The sequence below is a fragment of the Globicephala melas genome, chromosome 20, assembly GCF_963455315.2.
Source record: "Globicephala melas chromosome 20, mGloMel1.2, whole genome shotgun sequence".
Taxonomy (NCBI): domain Eukaryota; kingdom Metazoa; phylum Chordata; class Mammalia; order Artiodactyla; family Delphinidae; genus Globicephala; species Globicephala melas.
This window is the reverse complement of record NC_083333.1, coordinates 3,036,853-3,056,596: the sequence shown is the minus strand read 5'-3', so window position 1 is coordinate 3,056,596 and position 19,744 is coordinate 3,036,853. Positions and strand designations below refer to the sequence as shown.

The 19,744-nt window shown below is 42.2% G+C and overlaps 1 protein-coding gene across 1 annotated transcript in view; it reads right to left on the bottom strand.

Moving 5' to 3' along the window:
• Positions 1-17,055, bottom strand: part of CRLF3 (cytokine receptor like factor 3) — a 42,926-nt gene extending 25,871 nt beyond the window's left edge. The window contains exons 1-3 of the mRNA XM_030862114.2: positions 16,868-17,055; positions 4,302-4,509; positions 810-897 (exon numbers count right to left, since the gene is read on the bottom strand). Of these exons, the coding sequence (XP_030717974.1) occupies positions 810-897; positions 4,302-4,509; positions 16,868-16,984 (413 nt within the window). The 5' untranslated portion in view covers positions 16,985-17,055. The remainder of the gene's footprint in view (positions 1-809; positions 898-4,301; positions 4,510-16,867) is intronic.
• Between the last annotated feature and the right edge of the window lie 2,689 nt (positions 17,056-19,744).

Here is a 19,744-nt window from a genome sequence, read left to right as displayed (position 1 = left end):
GAAACGTATACAACACTGTAAATCAACTATATCTCAATTTTTTAAAAAATAACAAGGAATATTTTATTTACTTATTTTTGGCCATGCTGCACAGCTTGTGGGATCTTAGTTCTCAGACCAGGGATCAAACCCAGGCCCTCAGCAGTGAAGGCATGGAGTCCTAACCGCTGGACCGCCACGCAATTCCCCAACAAAAAATACTGTAGATCAGTCATATACTGTAACAGTGCAGAAGCCCCCAGTAAATAATGCTAATGGCAGTGGGGGTTTTGCAAGACATTACATTAAAATTCTCTTCCCAAATAAATAAAAGGAACGAGAGAAAATGGGTAGGATCACAATTGTTAAGTTTATAGCAAAAGATCTGGTTTACTGAGCTATGACGCAGGTTTGTTTGTTTTAATTGAAGTGTAGTTGATTTACACTGTCGTGTTCATTTCTGCTGTACAGCAAAGTGATTCAGTTATACATATATATACATTCTTTTTTATATTCTTTTCCCTTATGGTTTATCACAGGATATTGAATATAGTTCCCTGTGCTATACAGTAGGACTTCGTTGTTTGAGCTATGACTTTGTTCAGATTTTTTTAAATTAACAGTTCTCTTACACATTAGGATTGTAGAAAATCGGCAGTAATTCTATACCAGAGATTACAATCACAACTATTTCATACTAGTAATACTGGTAATGGGCAGTGAAAACTTGAGAAATACATTTTCTATATCCCTGAATCCGAATTTTTAACAGGCGAAAAGAAAAAAAGAAAAGCAGACAGCTTAAGCCCAAGAGACACTAACACTTTTACCTGTCCAACTGGATGTGTGAGGCCTTTTTGGTAAAGCTCCACAGTTTTTCATTCTGTTCTCCTACACCACCCAGAATGGCGATCTCACCTACAATCAGGAATAAGAGAACTAGTACAGGGAAAAATGGTCACGTTATAAACTAAGCAACACAACCCGTGTCTAAGTGGGTCTCTGGTTCCCTTGAAAACAATTCTTAAGTGATGTCACTAATTCCCCAAAAGTAAACGTAGAAACTATTTTAGGGACTTCCCTGGTGGCGCAGTGGTTAAGAATCCGCCTGCCAATGCAGGGGACACGGGTTCAAGCCCCTGCCTGGGAAGATCCCACATGCCGTGGAGCAACTAAGCCTGTGCGCCACAACTACTGAGCCTGCGTGCCACAACTACTGTGCCAGCACACCTAGAGCCCGTGCTCCACAACAAAAAGAAGCCACTGCAATGAGGCCCACGCACCACAACGAAGAGTAGCCCTCGCTCGTCGCAACTAGAGAAAGCCCGCGTGCAGCAGTGAAGACCCAATGCAGCCCAAAATAAACAAACAAATAAATAAATAAATAAGAAACTATTTTAGAAACAACTTTAAGGTTAAACACAAGAGGAAGGGAGTACACAATGACAACATTCTGCCAGAGATGAAAGATTCTGCTCTACAAATGGAAACTTGGTTTGTCAACCAATTTTATGCAAGGCATAAGTCCCAGGGACCTCTTCCCATCTCCCCTACAGAATCTTTATCAACTCCAATAGGAGTCAGTGCAAATATTATCCTGACACAAGCAATAGGGTGAAGGGTCATATAAAGGAAATATTATATAAAGTCATAAGAAAATGATCAACATCTCTGTCCTTCCACAGCCCTTAAGAACACTACTAGAACTGTTTCCCATCTCAGTATACCCTGGAGTTACTCAAGTGTTTTGAGACCATATGACATGACCTTCCCCCCTTACCAAAAGGAAAACAGACACACTGAACACTGCCTCAAAATCCTAAAAATTTCATAAATAAGTTTTTAATCCCTCGGGAAGGGAGGGGAGGAAAAAGTTTGAAATGTAAAACATTTCTGAAGTATTAAAAAAAAATCAGTTGCTGCCACAAGCATGTTTGTGCCTCAAAGGATTTATTTTCTAAAATAAAAACATTGGTCAAGCCTCGTGGTGATTGGTATACACTCCTGACCTGTGCTGAACTGCTGCTGAGTTTGCTTCCAAATGCTAAGCGCCCAGGGAAAGACATTCTGAAGTCCTGCTAAAAATAATTTTCTCAAAGGCACTGTTATTGTCAGTGGCAAATAAACACTTCTCCTTGAAGATAAGACAAAAATGTAATTAGTGTGTAAAGATAACATTAGTACTATATTCTAAGTGGGACCAAAATGGGGACTAACTTCCAGCTGGAGTGACAGAGCTGGGAGCCAGCCACGCACACTTTTCATCCTATGCCACTCACAGCACTCATCAAAGAACCAATGGTATTTAGTCTCCTTCCCTGGATCCTTTTTCCTCAACGCCCTTTTAAATACTGACGTCCCTCAGAGTCCCACCTTCTGTAGCCTTCTCTTCTCATATTGTACACTATCTCTTGATGATTTTACTTATTCCCATGGATTCAGAGGTGACATACACACCATTCACTGCCATATTGACATCTCAAGGTATGATCTCTCTCCTAAGCATCACACCCACATTCCCAACTCCTGGCATCTCCGGCACCTTGAACTAACATACCCCAAACCAACTGTCTAACTACCCACCCTCCCCCTTCACGTTCTGTGTCAGTCAACGGCACAATTCACCGGTCGTCTAAAATCACGCTGGGTTGGGTCATCCTAAATTCTTCTCTTTCTCCTCCATCCTATAACCAGGCAATCACCAATAATCAACACTTATGGCTCAGTAAGATCACCATTAATTCTATCTCCAAAATATCTTTTTTTTTTAATTTTATATTTATTTATTTATTCATTCATTCATTTTTGGCTTTGTTGCTGCACGTGGGCTTTCTCTAGTTGAGGTGAATGAGGGGCTACTCTTCATTGCAGTGCACAGGCTTCTCACTGCGGTGGCTTCTCTTGTTGCAGAGCATGGGTTCTAGGTGCATGGGCTTCAGAAGCTGTGGTGTGTGGGCTCTGTAGTTGTGGCTCACGGGCTCTACAGCGCAGGCTCAGTAGTTGTGGCGCACGGGCTTCGTTGCTCTGCGGCATGTGGGATCTTCCCGGACCAGGGATGGAACCCATGTCCCCTGCAGTGGCAGGCAGATTCTTAACCACTGCGCCACCAGGGAAGTCCCTCCGAAAAATCTTAAAACCAGCTCTGCTTCATCTTCACCTGTCACCGTCTCCCATCGCTGCCTATCTGACTGCTGCCACAACTTCCTCATCGGTCACTTTTACTTCCTTACAACCTCTAACACAGTCTCCAAACTGTGGGCAGTGTCGTTTTTAAAAAATGCAAATCTGTGTAACTCTGCTGCCTAAAATACTGCATTCAATATCTCCCAGATATGCCATTCACTTTACTCTTGACGTCACTTCTACTTCCAATCGTGCTGTGACCTCCTTTTCTTCCTTTGTCTGCTTGATGAATTTCTTCAAGCCTCGGTGGAACTCCTCCTATAGAAAGCCATCCTACACTCTTCCAGAGGTAAGCGTTTCCCCTTCTGTGCTCCCGTGAGGTCTTAGATCTCTCTCATCGTGTGTGCTTCTCTCACTGGGCTGTGAACCCCAAAGGGCAGAACTTATTACCTTTTTATTTAATGTACCTGACAAAGACCTACAGGAGGGAAGGAGGGGAGGTAGGTAGATGTGGAGACAGGAAGGCAGCAAGGCAAGAACCGAGCATGATTTAACCAAAATAACTGACTAAAGTTAGGGATATAACCAGTGCAATTTCAGGAGTAAACACCAATCCTACTCGTTAATCTCTGAAAAGAATGATGGCATTAAATCCTATAGACCATTGACACTCCAAAAAATATGTGAACAGACTCAAAATGACCGTAAAATCACTGTGTTAACAGAACCATGAGAAAAATCCTTATTTTGTAAATGATTATAATTTACTCCGTACTTTGTAAATGATTATAATTAGTACATTAATTGCATTTACCCTAGGATACCTCACTGTACACCTGTCATCCCATATCACAAACTGTCCCAAGGTACGCATAGCCTGAGCATCCCACAGATGGCAGGAAGCCTGCTGGAACCCTGAGACACCAGCAGTGTCAATCTGAATGTGCTGCGTTTAACAGGCTCCCTGGACTCCCCACCTTCTTTCCTTTTTTTTTTTTTTTGCGGTACGCGGGCCTCTCACTGTTGTGGTCTCTCCCGTTGCGGAGCACAGGCTTCGGACGCGCAGGCTCAGCGGCCACGGTTCACGCGCCCAGCCGCTCCACGGCATGTGGGATCCTCCCGGACCGGGGCACGAACCCGTGTCCCCTGCATCGGCAGGCGGACTCTCAACCACTGCGCCACCAGGAAGCCCTCCCCACCTTCTTGGACTAAGTCCGCTGCAGTGTTAACTCCGTGCTCTATCAGCTTCTGGCAGTCATCTAGTGGTTTAATGGTCTCCTGTTCAATGGTGTCCACCTCTTGCAGAAGGGTCACCAATCGCTCATCCAGGAGCTTCCCAAGGGTTCCTTTCAAATCGTTAAAATGCTGTTTGAGGACATCTCTCGTCTGGGATGCACTCTCTTTGATCTGAAAAGAAATAACATAAAAACTCAGAATCAGAATCTCTAGAAGAGGCTAACCCACAGGCATCACCCCTAATAATCTCAAGGCACTACACAACCATCACCTTCCATTCAATGATAAACCAAATGTGATTCATTTGTGCAAACTGGCAGACTTCCATAGAGTTGGCCTTCAGGTGAGACAGAATGGTCCCATCGTTCACAACTATGTCAATCTGGCTAAGTTAATTAAACACATCATGCCTCAATTCCTTTATTTGTCAAATGAGTATAACAATGCTCGCTTCATGGAGTTGCTGCAAGGATTAAATAAAAATAGTCTATGTACCGCACTTGGTAGAATAACGGGCACACTTGTTCTCAATAAATAAATGTTAGAAAGAAATATGATCTGCACAAAGTAGTTCTCAGAAATAATATGTTTCAGTACCAAAAAAAATTAAATTAAGAAATTAAAATTCATTTTACTGAAAAGCAATAAAGAAATGGTAGATTAAAAAACCACAATACAGGAACTTCCCTGGTGGCGCAGGGGTTAGGAATCCGCCTGCCAAAGCAGGGGATACAGGTTCGAGCCCTGGTCCAGGAAGATCCCACATGCTGCAGAGCAACTAAGCCCGTGCACCACAACTAGTGAGCCTGCACCCTAGAGCCCACGAGCCACAACTTCTGAGCCCACATACCACATCTACTTAAGCCCACACGCCTAGAGCCCGTGCTCTGCAACTAGAGAAGCCACCGCGATAAGAAGCCTGCGCACCGCAACGAAGACAGAATACAGCCAAATAAATAAATAAATTTATATTAAAAAAGGAAGAATAGCTATAAAAAAACACAATACAAAAAAAATCACTTCATGGACAACATGCCCTCATTATGGTAAAAGAAAACTAAGAATTTATTCACAATCCAAAAGGTTCAGAGGAGGCAGAAGACAGATGTTCAGGAAAAACACACCTTCTGGTACAATGACTTCATCCTTTTTCAGTCATGGTCCTCTTTGCGAATCTTAATGAGAGGTTTATGAAACTTCTTCCCAGAAAAATGAATAAACTCTACCCAAAAGACAGTTATTGAATTTCAGAGATTGCAAATTCCCTCAGATCCCAACCATGGCTCGCTCAGAGCAGTAATTCTGAAACTTGCTTTGCAGAAGAATCACATATCATACAATTGCATCCTGTTATAGTTTAGATGGCAGGGCTCCATCCCAGAACCAGCTTGGAGAAGGGGCTGGGGGATCGTATGGGCAGAGTTCTTTTTCACAAGCACACCTGTGACTCTGTAGCCCACACTCTGAGAGACACCACCCTAGGTCCACAGAGCCCATACTAAGAACTGCTGTTCTAGAAGATATAACAGGAAAATCTTTACATCTCACAGATATTCTGAAAACAAGTCAGTTGTCTATATAGACACCAGATTTTTTTTTTAAGAATACAGATAAGACACAATTCACTTTTTCTCACTTAACAGGAAAATTCTAACTATAAGCCAAACATTCAGTTGAATTAAAGCAAACTCATACTTTACTTTGCAGATATTATATTAGTTTCCTAAGACATGTTATGTTTACTACCCTAACCCTTTGCTAACTTGATCTTAGCAAGAGCATTTGACATCCCAGAAAAATACACCAAGAAAAGAACATATCAAAATATGGATAAAGTACAATATTTCAACAGTTAATAGAGAAATTTAGAAAACTTTCTATTCTCTAACACTAAAATTAAAAACAATACAAAACTGTTGTCCAGAAATGTTCACAACCATGTAAAAACAAAAGATGCCCACGTATAAGGACTACAAAGAAACACAGGGAAAAAAAAATGGTTTGATTGGCTGGGGTGAGGAGATCACAGAAACAATTTTTTTCCCCTTTTGACATTAATGTAAGTTATGATGGTATATGTGCGGTAAGTGAAAGAATTTCTTAAATCATAAAGAAAAAGAGAAATCCTTATTTGTTTAATTGTTAACTAATCTCTGTAAAGTTACTAGAGAACTTCTAAACCCAAGACGAAGTTTAAAAAAAATCAGGGAGCGGGTATATTCAAAATCTCCTTGATCTGGTGCACCACCAACTGTGGGATCCTTGAGAATCAGGCCCTAACATACATAGCACCTAGCAAATAAATGTTCAATGAAATTAAGTTAATCGTGTATGCTTTTAAGACCTTTTAAAAAGAACCAGTTAAAGAATGCCTTATGATTTTGATATATCTCACCTGGAATATTGTTAGAAATGCAAAATCTCAGGCCCCACCCAGAATTACTGGATCAGAAGCTGCATTGGTAACAAGATCCCCAGGTGATTCATACCGGCCTTACAGATACCAGAGCAAATGAAGACAATGTGTTGGCGCACCCTCACCACCGGGAGGAAATTCTGCAGTCGAGCGCTGTACCAATGAGGTCCTATCTCCCTCTTCAGCGGACACCGCACACACAGGAAGTGCATTAGTTAGGTAAAGTCAATTTCCTCTTTAGGAAGAATTCAAAAGCTCCTTCAACTGCTGCAGAGCTCCACTACATTTTGTTTTTGTTTCAGAACCTCAGAAAAAAAGGAAGTGTGTGAGCACAAAGCAGTGAGAGGGCCAGCGAAGGGAGAATCCATTTCCAAATCCACCTCCCGCAATTTCATTATAAATTTGACTCCTTTTTGTTCATAGATTCCCGACCACTGCTGTTCCAAACTTGACACTACCTTGGTGGCATCATTTTCTTCTCCCTGAAACAGTTCATAATTCAAAGCCACAGCCACCTTTAATTGAATCATGTAACTAATCAAGTTCATTCGCTTGGCTTTTAATAAAACTAATTTTAAAATGCAAACTTTGCTGCTGAGTGAATTTCTTCATATTTGAGGTGGTACCATGGTCCATTGAGTGTTATAGCTCACTCAATCTTCCCAACAACACTGAGAGGTAGGTCTGTATTGTCTAGGTTGAAGAAAGTAAAGCTCAAGGAAGTCAAATAACTTCCCCACGGCTTCCCAGTGCCAGAAACAGTGCGACTCCAAGGACCATGGTCTGTCCACTACACCAAGCTGGTTAGTGCTTACAGACCCCATTTTAAAGCATTCCCATAAACCGGTAAATTATGTATTGGATGAAGACATTTCCTGCTGCAATGTGTATTTCTTGTCCTTGCATAAAGAATCATGTGGTAGATTCCATATATGTGTCAGCATATGGTATCTGTCTTTCTCTTTCTGACTTACTTCACTCTGTATGACAGACTCTAGGACCATCCACCTCACTACAAATAACTCAATTTCATTTCTTTTCATGGCTAAGTAATATTCCATTGGATATATGTGCCACATCTTCTTTATCCATTCACCTGTCGATGGACACTTAGGTTGCTTCCATGTCCTGGCTATTGTAAATAGTGCTGCAGTGAACACTGGGGTGCATGTCTTTCTGAATTACGAATTTTCTCAGGGTATATGCCCAGTAGTGGGACTGCTGGGTCATATGGTAGTTCTATTTTTATTTTTTTAAGGAACTTCCATACTGCTCTCCATAGTGGCTGTATCAATTTACATTCCCACCAACAGTACAAGGGAGGGAGATGCAAGAGGGAGGGGATATGGGGATATATGTATACATATAGCTGATACACTTTGTTATACAGCAGAAACTAACACAACATCGTAAAGCAATTATACTCCAATAAAGATATTAAAAAAAAATTGTGGTAGACAACCACTCAGGGCAAAACAACTGTGATGGTTTGTAACAAAGTAAATTTAAGAAAAATACAAATGATATACAACTCAAGGTCTCAGAAGGGAAACTGTAATATACATTGTTTATGTTGATTAACAATATTCAGAACGAATTTTCTACTAAAACCTCTCCTGTAACAGACCATTAAATCTTATTTACGAAGTTTCCACTGCAGTTGACTCTAATTCCAAAGCAACTGTATTTTTAAAGTTTTAACATGAGGATAAGTCCTCAAAATGCCAAAAAGTCATCAAGATTATACATCAATACTAAGCCATGCAAAAGCCTATAAAAAATATACTTCACAGCCCTCCAAGACAACAGTGACTGATATTTTCTAGAGTTTAGCTACTAAAATGTCATAAAACCTACCTAGAATCTGATTTAAGACACCTCTGGTCTTAAGTGGCAATATACAGTTGCTCTATCTATAACACAACATAACATGTGTGTGTTTCAGGAAATTAAGTAACTGGAATCTCCTCTACCTCTCTGAAACATGCATTTTCATGACTTTATAGAAGAAAAGAATTTTTATCCTCCAAGGGTAATCTAAGAATTTATTTTCCCAATTGTTTTGCTTACAGGAAACTAACTAAAACTATTTTAAAATTAGAGACTGTCTTTACACACTATTAGCTAACAAGAACATAGGGATCAAAAATAAAAGACAAAGATAAAAAATAGTCAACTGAAATTGAAGAAGCTAACCAAAAGGTTTCTTCTCAGTTCATATGAAATGTACTGCATTAGCTATGTGTCTTCACACTGACACCAAGATATTAGTCATTAAAAATAAAATGGCAATAATAACAATACAACAGCAGCTCCCACCTACTGAACACCTACTGTGTACCAGGAACTTATACCCATGGTCTCATTTAAATTCTACCACAACCCGATGAAAAGCTAGTCAAGTGGCAGGTAATCTGAACTGTCTGCTTCGTGTATGGACTCATATGTGCTGCTACATTTCCTTCTTGTCTCTTACAGTTAGGCTTTCTGTTTTTTTAAAAAATATTCATTTATTTATTTGGCTGCACTGGGTCTTAGTTGCGGTATGCAGGATCTAGTTCCCTGACCAGGGATCAAACCCGGGCCCCTGCATTGGCAGCGTGGAGTCTTAACCACTGGACTACCAAGGAAGTCCCTACAGTTATGTTTTTTTAAAACATGCTTATTAAAACTTTCAAAAAGAAAATCTTGATTATATTACTTGGTAGTCTGTTACATTAATGGCCCCAATGAACCAGGAACCATGCCTTGTGGTACTCATGTCCTCATGCAGACCTCTCCCCTGGACAGGAGGCTGGGCTGGTGGCCAGCAATGCAGTCACATGTGCATCGTTATAGAGTGGAACTGAGCTGTGCCAGCTCCAGGCCTCAGCCTTAAGACTACTTGGCAACTTCTACTTCTGCACTGCAAGAATTCCTGAGCCACTGTGTAAGAAGCACGGCTATCGGGGCTTCCCTGGTGGCGCAGTGGTTAAGAATCTGCCTGCCAGTGCAGGGGACATGGGTTCGAGCCCTGGTCCAGGAAGATCCCACATGCCGTGGAGCAACAAAGCCCGTGCACCACAAGTACTGAGCCTGTGCTCCAGAGCCCGCGAGCCACAACTCCTGAAGCCCGTGTGCCTAGAGCCCATGCTCCACAATGAGAGAAGCCACCGCAACGAGAAGCCCGCGCACCGCAATGAAGAGTAGCTCCCACTCAACACAACTAGAGAAAGCCCGCGTGCAGCAACAAAGACCCAACGCAGCCAAAAATAAATTAATTAATCTAAAAAAAAAAAAAAAAAGAAGCATGGCTATCTTTCTTGAAAGAACAAGTGGAAGGGGGAGAAGAGTGAGAGGGGTGGGAGGAAGAATGTGGGAGGGAGAGAGCTTGGCATCCAGGCTCAGCCATGCCAGCATTCCAACTGAGTCCTGCTACTACTTAAGGCTCCACACAGGTAAGTAAATGTTCTATCTTGAACATTCCAGCCTCAGCTGCCATCTGACTGCAATTACATGAGAGCTGCCAGCAAAATCAGAACTGCCCAACTGAGCCCTGGTTAATCCCCCGAACACTAAGCAAATTGTTGCCTTTTAAGCCATTATGCTTTGGCATAGTTTATTATGTAGTGACAAATAACCAAATCATGATAAAACAAATGTTTAATTCTTGCTTATCTGCATTAGTGAATAGGGTGCCTATAATCAAGACTACGAACAATCTAAAAAGAATGTCTGCAAAATCACACCCACAACATTCATAAAGGCATTCATTCTATATTTATTGAGGTCTAGTGCCAGGAACTGGGGTTATAAAGATGAATAAGGCATGATCCTGACCTCAAAAAACTATCATTCTAGTAAAGGAGACAGTTGCATGCACATGTAACTATAGTAAAAAGTATTAAGTCCTTATGTAAGTGAGACAGCCACAAACCCATCAGAGCTCAAAAAGGTCATTCTGCTGGGAAAGAGAGTAGGAGACAGTTAAAGAATAAGTTACCAGTTGGAGAAGTAGGGGAGGTCACCTTGAATAATAATAATATTTGGTGGCATTATTTCTATGGCTAGTATTTATTAAGCAGTTCATATGTCCCAGGCATCGTGCTAAACGTTTTACATACATTTCTCATTTTAATTCCCACACTGGCCAAGTAAAGTAGGTACTATCCTTATCTACATTGTACAGATAGGGAAGTGAGGCGTCAGGAAAGTTAAGTTTCTCAAGGTCTCACACCTAATAGGGGCAAATGCAAAAAAAGTAAAATAACTGCAAATATAAATGATTCATGGATACCCCTCAAAAATAAAAGCCTGTCCCAGGAATTCCCTGGTGGTCCAGTGGTTAGGACTCGGCGCTTTCACTGCCAGGGCCCAGGGGCCCGGGTTCGATCCCTGGTTGGGGAACTAAGACCCCACAAATCATGCAGTGTGGCCAAAAAAATTTAAAAATAAAAATTAAAAAAAGTCTGCCCTACATTTGTTTGGCTTTAGATCACAAATTAGCCATATTATTTACCAGGTTTCTAGTAATAAGAACAGTTCTTCTCTATCAAATTTAAATTTACATTACACTCTATATTGAAAAAAAAATTCTACACAGAGAGAAACTGGGTTCCTCTGTGACACTCACACACTTTTTGAGGTTAACATTATAGATTCTGAATGCTTGTTTAAATTCTCATTTATATCCTACATTTCAAGTGAGGTTTTGGACTCAACAAGCAGCTTTCAGAGTGTCGTGTTTAAAGACAATTTGTGAAAAGACTTAAAAAAGGATGACTGAAAAGCCAATGTAAATATGTGGTTTTTGCACACAAATATATGTGCAGCTTTTTTTTCCCCTTGGTAGTTGATTTAGTGTTGCTTCTAGAGCTTTGCTTCCAGTATTTTGGCATATTTGAGTCAATACATTTTCAGCCTACCACCAACAAATGCTCCGTAAGTACCTATGTAACAGACTATTCACTCACCTCTGCATTAAAAATTAGACTGTACGTGGGAAATCTTTCATAATGCTTATGATATAATGCTAACCAAAAGAAAACAACAAGTATAAAGTTGCATATACAGCAGTCTTTCAATTTGGCAAAATAATATGTCTAGAAGGATACACCAAAATGCTAACAGTGGTAGTCTGTAAGGAGTAGAATTATGGGTGATTTTCAGATTATTTCATCTGTTCTTGGTTTTCCCCAGCTCCAGATTTAACCTTTTCTTAGGACACTATAATAGGGGCATTTTAAGTACTACTGCAGTAACAGATTATTTTCAAACAGATTTTTTGGACTGTTTTGAAAACGGGTAACAGAAGGGGAAGTGGGAGATAAAAGAAGCAATAACAGCTTTCTTTTCTTTGCTGAGCTACTAAGACTTCCTGCCCTGGTTTTCTGAAATAACTTTTTTCCCCCCACTGAGTTCTCTATCTGTTCCAGTCTTTAACTAGTATGCTACGTGTTTTCAAATCCTGTGAGAATAATGATCTATGGAGAACCTGGTATTGTACATTAGGAATATCAAAGTTCCTAATAAAATCTTCAAAAAATTATCTGAAATCAACTATTAAAAAATTGAAAACAAAATACTATGAGAGGGCTTCCCTGGTGACGCAGTGGTTGAGAATCCACCTGCCAAGGCAGGGGACACAGGTTCGAGCCCTGGTCTGAGAAGATCCCACATGCTGCGGAGCAACTAAGCCCATGCGCCACAACTACCGAGCCTGCGCTCTAGAGCCTGCGAGCCACAACTACTGAGGCCTGCGTGCCTAGAGCCCGTGCTCCGCAATAAGAGAACCACTGCAATGAGAAGCCCGGGCACCGCAATGAAGGGTAGCCCCCGCTCGCTCCAGCTAGAAAAAGCCCAGGTGCAGCAACGAAGACTCAACGCAGCCAAAAATAAAAATAAATAAATTAAAAAAAAATACTATGAGAGACAAATTGTCACAGTACAGATGTTAAGACACGCTAGGGCAAGTGCTGGCTTGAGATCGTCAATTATTCACTTGTCTGTCACTGCATAATTATCTAAACCCATGCTATTTCAAACAGCGTTTTAATCTTGAGGATAAACCACAGCAGTTTACAACAACACACCTACAGTTCAGGATAAACTACAGAAATCGGTAGAGAGCTGATGAAGAGTTAATGGTATCCTCTAAGGCACTGTGCCTCTATTTTTAATGTGCATACACATCACACCTGATGATGATTCACCAGGTCTGGGGGGGGCCTGATTCCTGCATTCTTCACAAGCCCTCAGGTCAGGATGACCCTGCTGCGGTCGTGGACCACACTTGTAGTAGCAATGATCAAAGGGACACCACTGCCCAGAGCTGGGCAGGGTCCTTGCCAGTGTCTTAATTAGGCACCAGGATCTGGCCCTTTACTCTGAAAGAGCAGAGACTTGCTCTTGTCAACGCCCCTACAGACACTGAATCACACTAATTAAAGGCACATGAAGGCCAACAGTTCATTTTAGAGTAAATTATAACTGTACACAGACTAGAATATTGGTATTTCTCACTGTTGGCACCTCCAGTACCTCAAACTAATCCCCCTTTGATAATGTACAAACATGGAGTTTCTGGACCTGCAAGGCTTAAAGACTAGGTCCTGGACAGTGGCAATGTCATCAAACTAGTGTCACTCTTTGAGGCATATCTGACTGGCCAGCTGACACACTACGTGACATCCTGATCAGCTATCTCTACTTACAACAAGCAGGAAAGTCAACCTGTAGAAGTCAACAAGGGATGAACAACACAATGGAACTGAAATCTAAAAATGAATACACAAGAATTTAGATTTCTCCTATTTGTTTTGTTTTTAGGTTTTAGAGTCTGATGACTAGCCACCAAAGGAAAGAGTAAATCTGTGAGAGCAATGCTGTTTCCCTACCCACAGTATTTCTAGGACCTAGAAGTATCTCTGACCCACAGAACGCACCCAGTGCATATTTATTGAGTAAATGAACAAATGAGTATTTAAGGAGGGTTGAAGTTAATTTCTTTGGTATTTACATCTTAATACCAAGGATTCCAGGGAGCTATACAGAACTATTCCTAATGATTTCAACATCAGTTACTCCAGGCTGACTGTAAAGATTATCTGATTTCCTGAAGACAACGAACATCTCTCTAGTCTTTAACGTATTCAAACAGTAAGAGTTACAGACTACCCTTCATTCCTACACAGAACTTCCTTTTCTCTGAAGACAGAGGGCAGGGCTTAAACTAACCACAAGAAGAGAAACTGCTACATGCTGCCAGTTGTTTTTCACACTAAAAGATTGACAGTAAAAAAACTCTTGTTCCTTCTAAATTTTCGTAGCCATGATTTCCTAACAGGAGGCAAATTTCATGAGAGATGTTTAAAGGGTAAGAAACAAAAGCAAAGATAGAGTATGCCAAGAGTTCTTGAAAAGGTTAAACAAAGAGTTACCACACGACCCAGCAATTCCTAAGTACTAAAAGAACTGAAAACATGTCTCCACGAAAACTTGTACATGAATGTTCACACCAAGATTATTCATAAGAGCCCAAAAGTGAAAATAACCCAAATATCTATCAGTTGATGAATGGATAAATAAAATGTGGTATATCCACACAACAAATATTATGCAGCCACAAAAAGGACTAAAGTACAGCTACATGCTACCTCATGGATGAACCCTGAAAACATTATGCCTAAGTCAAAGAAGCCAGCCACAAGGGGCCACAGACAGTATGGTTCCATTTATATGACATGTCCAAAATTGGCAAATCCAAATAGAGACAGAGAGTGGTTTAGTGGTTATCAGGGGCTGGAAGAGTGACAGCTAACAGGTACGGGATTTCTTTTTGGGGTGATGAAAATGTTCTGGAATTAGTGGTGACGGCTGCACAACTTTGCAAATACACTAAAACTGCTGAATTGTACATTTTAAGGTATAAATTTTATGGTATGTAAATTACATATCAATTTTTTTAAAAATCCTATGCCAAAAGGAAACAAAATCGGCAAGTAAAAAATATACACAAAGGGAGCATCTTTCCTCTCTGCTCTCTCATCCTTCCCTGATACAAAATCTTTGACTGAAAAGCCATATATTTAATGTAGTTATTCTGAAAATGACTGGAACCCTAAAAATATCCTAACCACTAAACAAAAGCAGCTGCTTATTTTGATAACATTTTTGTAACACTGACCTTCCTTAAAATGCAAGTTGACAGAGGACTTATTCTACAAACCCAAACGTGTACAACCCACTGGAATTAGCTTTGAGGAAGAATTAAAGCTTTTAGAGCTAGAAGCTGTTGTAACTGGCACCGGCACAAAACACACTTCAGTTCACAATAGCATGACATTACTTAGTCTAGTCCGAAGGCAATGTCATTAAGAACCTAAGCTAATGGATGTTCTCTTAGTGTCTTCTGTTTCAAGCACAAGACAATGGTCCTCAAAAACAAAACAAAACCCCATACCAAACTCCACTAAGTTATAGGAAAGTATGTTCTGTCTTTAAATTTTTGGACATAGAATTTAAAAGAATGTAGGTTTGGAAACAATACTAAACCATTCAGGATGAGATCATACTAAACTGTTTTAACGTGTTCAATATCACACGAGAAAATAATAAGCACTTCTCCCAGGTGCTAAGCTCATTCATTTAGCATCACCTCTGTTTCTTAATCCTTGATGCAGTTAAACAATAGTCTCATTCATATATGACATCTTAATTGGCTGCAACATTAATCATATAATAAGAGATACTTTAATCTCTTTTTAAATATGCCCTAGATTTAGAACCTCTATTTCGAAACAGCAGAAGGAATAACGCAGGTGTTTTCAAGTGGAAATCAAAATGAATATACTGGAAGGCCTTAAAAAGCATTCGTCAAATCAGGATCACCATATCTAGATCTTGCTCCCAGATTTGCTACTAAACTACAAAAGATGCCTGGCCTACATTTAAAATCTACAAGGATTTTTAAACGTATAAAACCTAAAGCATGTTGAGTATCCTTAATGATGAGAATATCCAAGGGCACTATTCTACCAGTTGTAATTTTCAGATTCTGTGCAGCATGGGAGTTACTAGGATGACAACATATATTAATAACAAAAGTGATGTTGAAAAATCCCACTCACTCAAATGATTCCACTCAAACGGAATCCCACTGACTCAAAAAGCACTTATTAAGCACCTGAATTAATAGTAGCTTGAGGATTATCTGTCCTCCTGCACATTGGCAGTGGGTTATATCTTTTTCTGTATATGTTCCAGGGTGTAGAGAAACCATGTGGCGTTCCTTTATCTTTGATAACCAGGTCCCCATGGAGCAGATAACTGCCGTCACTTAAAAGTATATTTAGCTTCTCCTTTCAACACTTCTCTCTTTAAATCTGTTTTTCCATTTCCCTACACTTTTGTATCCCATCCCCCAGAGGCTTCATTTTCCTTCTTTTGCCCTTCCAACATAGCTTCACCTTAAAATCCAAACTCTCTAGAATGGGATCCCGCTACATGATTTTTTAATGCGTTCAAGATCATATGAAATACTAAGTACTACTTTGACATCACTTCCATTCATTTAGTGTTAACGTTACTACTCCTCCACTCCTCTGTCTCTCCTTAGTACATCCCTTCCACGGTCCATTCCGCCTCCACTTTGAGCTCTCCCCAAGTCACTGCTACACCTTTTCCTCACGCTCTCTAAAATCGCTCTCCATCCACAAGGTAGGTTTTCCAAAGAATCTCCACCTCCCCCAACTCTCTCAATCCTCACTACCCTCTGTGACGCCCTCGGTTTTTACTCTGGTCCCTCACTCCCCCAACCTCGGACCCCATCGAATCCCCGACACCGCCCCACACAGCTTAGGGTACTCCCCTCACACTCTCCCTCGATCCCCCAAATTTGCCCCTTCCTCTTAAGACCCCCCGTCCCCCTCCCCCACCCCCCCCACCCACCCGCAGAACCCACCTCCCCACTCCCAGACTCTGCCAGGTCTCCCGAACCTTCAGAGACGCTTCCCTCCGCCCTTCAGAGTTTCCGGACACTCCCGCCCCTCGCAGCCCTCCGTGCCCTCGCCCATCGCCTGGCACCCCGCGCCCTCCCCGGGGCCCAGAGCGCCCCTGCGGGCGCGGCCCTCCGACCTGCCTCCGCGCCTCCCGCAGCCCCTGCAGCCTCTGGCCTAGCTCCCGCCGGTAGCTCTGCGCCGCCTCCACGCTCTCGCGGGCCTCCTGCAGCAGCAGCTCGGGCTCCAGCTCCATAGTCCCCTCGTCCGGCCGCGCGGCCGGCGGCTGCGGGCGCGGCTCCCGACTGTCCCGGGCGCCGCCGAGCGGCCCCGAGCGGCCACGCGCAGGCGGAAGCACCGCCCCGCCCCGCCCCACGGCGGCCTTGATTGACAGCAGCGCTCAACGTGCGTCCGGGACAGGGAGCCTCTCGCGCTGCAGGCCCAGCTGGTCTCAGCTCAGCTCCCAAGCAGCACCTGCCAGTGATGCTTCCTCGGGGCACGCACGGAGCTAGGGAAAGATTAATGACTACACCTCACGAAGTGCTTCCCGCACCTTATCTTATTCTGGCCTCACTACGAGGCCTCCTTGCACCTCTATCCCACAGAGGAGAAAACTGTGGGACAGAGAGGAGAATCAACTTTTTCAAGCCGTCGGGATTTCAAGCCGTTGGGATTTCAACCCGGATGGGTCTTGAATCATCATTGTCCTACCTGCCTAGTAAACGAGCATCCCTGCAGTGGCTAGTGTTTTAGGAGGTTACTGTGAATCAGGCACCACGCTCACAGGAATCAAAGGCCCCATCACCCAGAAGCTCGTAGTCTAATGAGGGAGCCAAGACAGAGGCCTAAGCGTGGGCCGGTGGTAGGTACCTCAATCCTGGCAGAGCTGCAAGGCGGATGTTATCAAACTTTCCTGTGTGGGCCAGGTAATTGAAAATGTGGAGCTCGGTGGGCCATAAGGCCTCTGTTGCAATATAGTGAATAAATGGGCGTGACCGTGTGCTAATAAAACTTACGGACACAAATTTGAATGTCACATAATTGTCACATGTCACAAAATATTCTTTGCATCTTTTTCTGTTTTGTTTTTGGTACGCGGGCCTCTCAGTGTTGTGGCCTTTCCCGTCGCGGAGCACAGGGTCCGGACGCGCAGGCTCAGCGACCATGGCTCACGGGACCACCCGCTCCGCGGCATGTGGGATCTTCCTGGACCAGGGCACGAACCCATGTCCCCTGCATCGGCAGGCGGACTCTCAACCACTGCGCCACCAGGGAAGCCCTCTTTGCATCTTTTTTCAACTACTTAAAAAGGTGAAAACCATTCTTCGTTCAGGGGCCATACAAAAACAGGTGGTGGGTCAGATGTGGCCTTGGCCATAGTTTTTTGTTTTTTTAAAGTTTTTACTGGAGTATAGTTGATTTACAATGTTGTGTTAGTTTCAGGTGTACAGCAAAGTGAATCAGTTATACATATACCTATATCCACTCTTTTTTAGATTCTTTTCCATATAGGCCATTACAGTGTATTGAGTAGAGTTCCCTGTGCTATCCAGTAGGTCCTTACTAGTTATCTGTTTTATATATCCTAGTGTGTATATGTCAATCCCAATCTCCCAGTATATCCCTCCCCGCTTCTCCCCTCTGGCCATAGTTTGCTGACCCCTGGCCAAGGATGGTAGAGTTGCCTCCCCAGGAAACAAAAACAGAACAGTGATTGTCTCAAGGTTACACAATTAATCTGTGCTAGAGGCTAGATTGCAGTTTTCCTGGGCCAGACTAAAGCCCTTTCTACCGCATTGTTTGGTGCTAAGTAAATGACACTTGAAATTAGAGAAGTTTAGAAAATGAAGGCTCTTCTGGAGAAAATGGGAGATTATCTTTATCCTGAAGTAGCAAGCCACTCGGTAGATTCTCAACAAATACCTGTGGAATGAATCAAGGCATTAACTAAACAAAAAGGAGTAAGTAAAGGCACCCCAGGTAAGATAAAACTAAGGAAAGGGTATAAGGACTTGCAGACAGGAATATAAATGGATTGTGTAAGGAAGGAGGAGCAGACCACTTTGCCTGGAGAGGAAGGACGGAATAATATATTGGGAGATGAAGTTAAGAGAAAAGTAAGGGCCCTGGAGCTCAGGTTAAGAAGCTTTGACTTTAATGAATAGACATTAAAGATTTTTGCATGTGCAGTGACATTTGCAAAACAATGTTTTAGGAAGATAAATGATAGAGAGGTGGGACTTCGGTTTGTGTTAAGGTAAGGCAGGGGTTGGCATACTGTAAATTCTCAATAAATATTTGTTCAGTGAAATGAATATGCATGAGATAACTAGAGGGGAGTAAATAGGCAGAACTAAATGGCGTTAGTCTAGTTATGATATGATGGAGACTTGAATTAGGATGTTGGCTTTTACAGAGTTTTGTGGGGGTTTGTTTGTTTGTTTGTTTTTAATTTATTTATTTTTGGCTGTGTTGAGTCTTCGTTGCTGCGTGCAGGCTTTCTCTAGTTGCGGCAAGTGGGGACTACTCTTCGTTGCGGCGGACGGGCTTCTCATTGCGGTGGCTTCTCTTGTTGCGGAGCACGGGCTGTAGGCACCCGGGCTTCAGTAGTTGCAGCACGTGGGCTCAGTAGTTGTGGCTTGCGGGCTCTAGAGTGCAGGCTCAGTAGTTGTGGCGCATGGGCTTAGTTGCTCCGCGACATGAGGGATCTTCCCAGACCGGGGCTCGAACCCGTGTCCCTTGCATTGGAAGGCGGATTCTTAACCACTGTGCCACCAGGGAAGCCTTTGTATGGAGTTTTGACAGTGAAAGCAGGGGGAAAGATACGCAAACGGTTCAAGGGAACAGGAGAGTTTGGACACACATTGAGTCAGTAAAAAACAGGATTTATTAATTGTTCTTGAACATGATATGTTCTGTGTGCTCTCTAAAGCTAATTGAACAGAATTGGCTCCCACTCCAGAAAGCTTTACTAAGTGAAATTTAAAAAAAAAAAAATTAAAAGGAAAACTTCCAT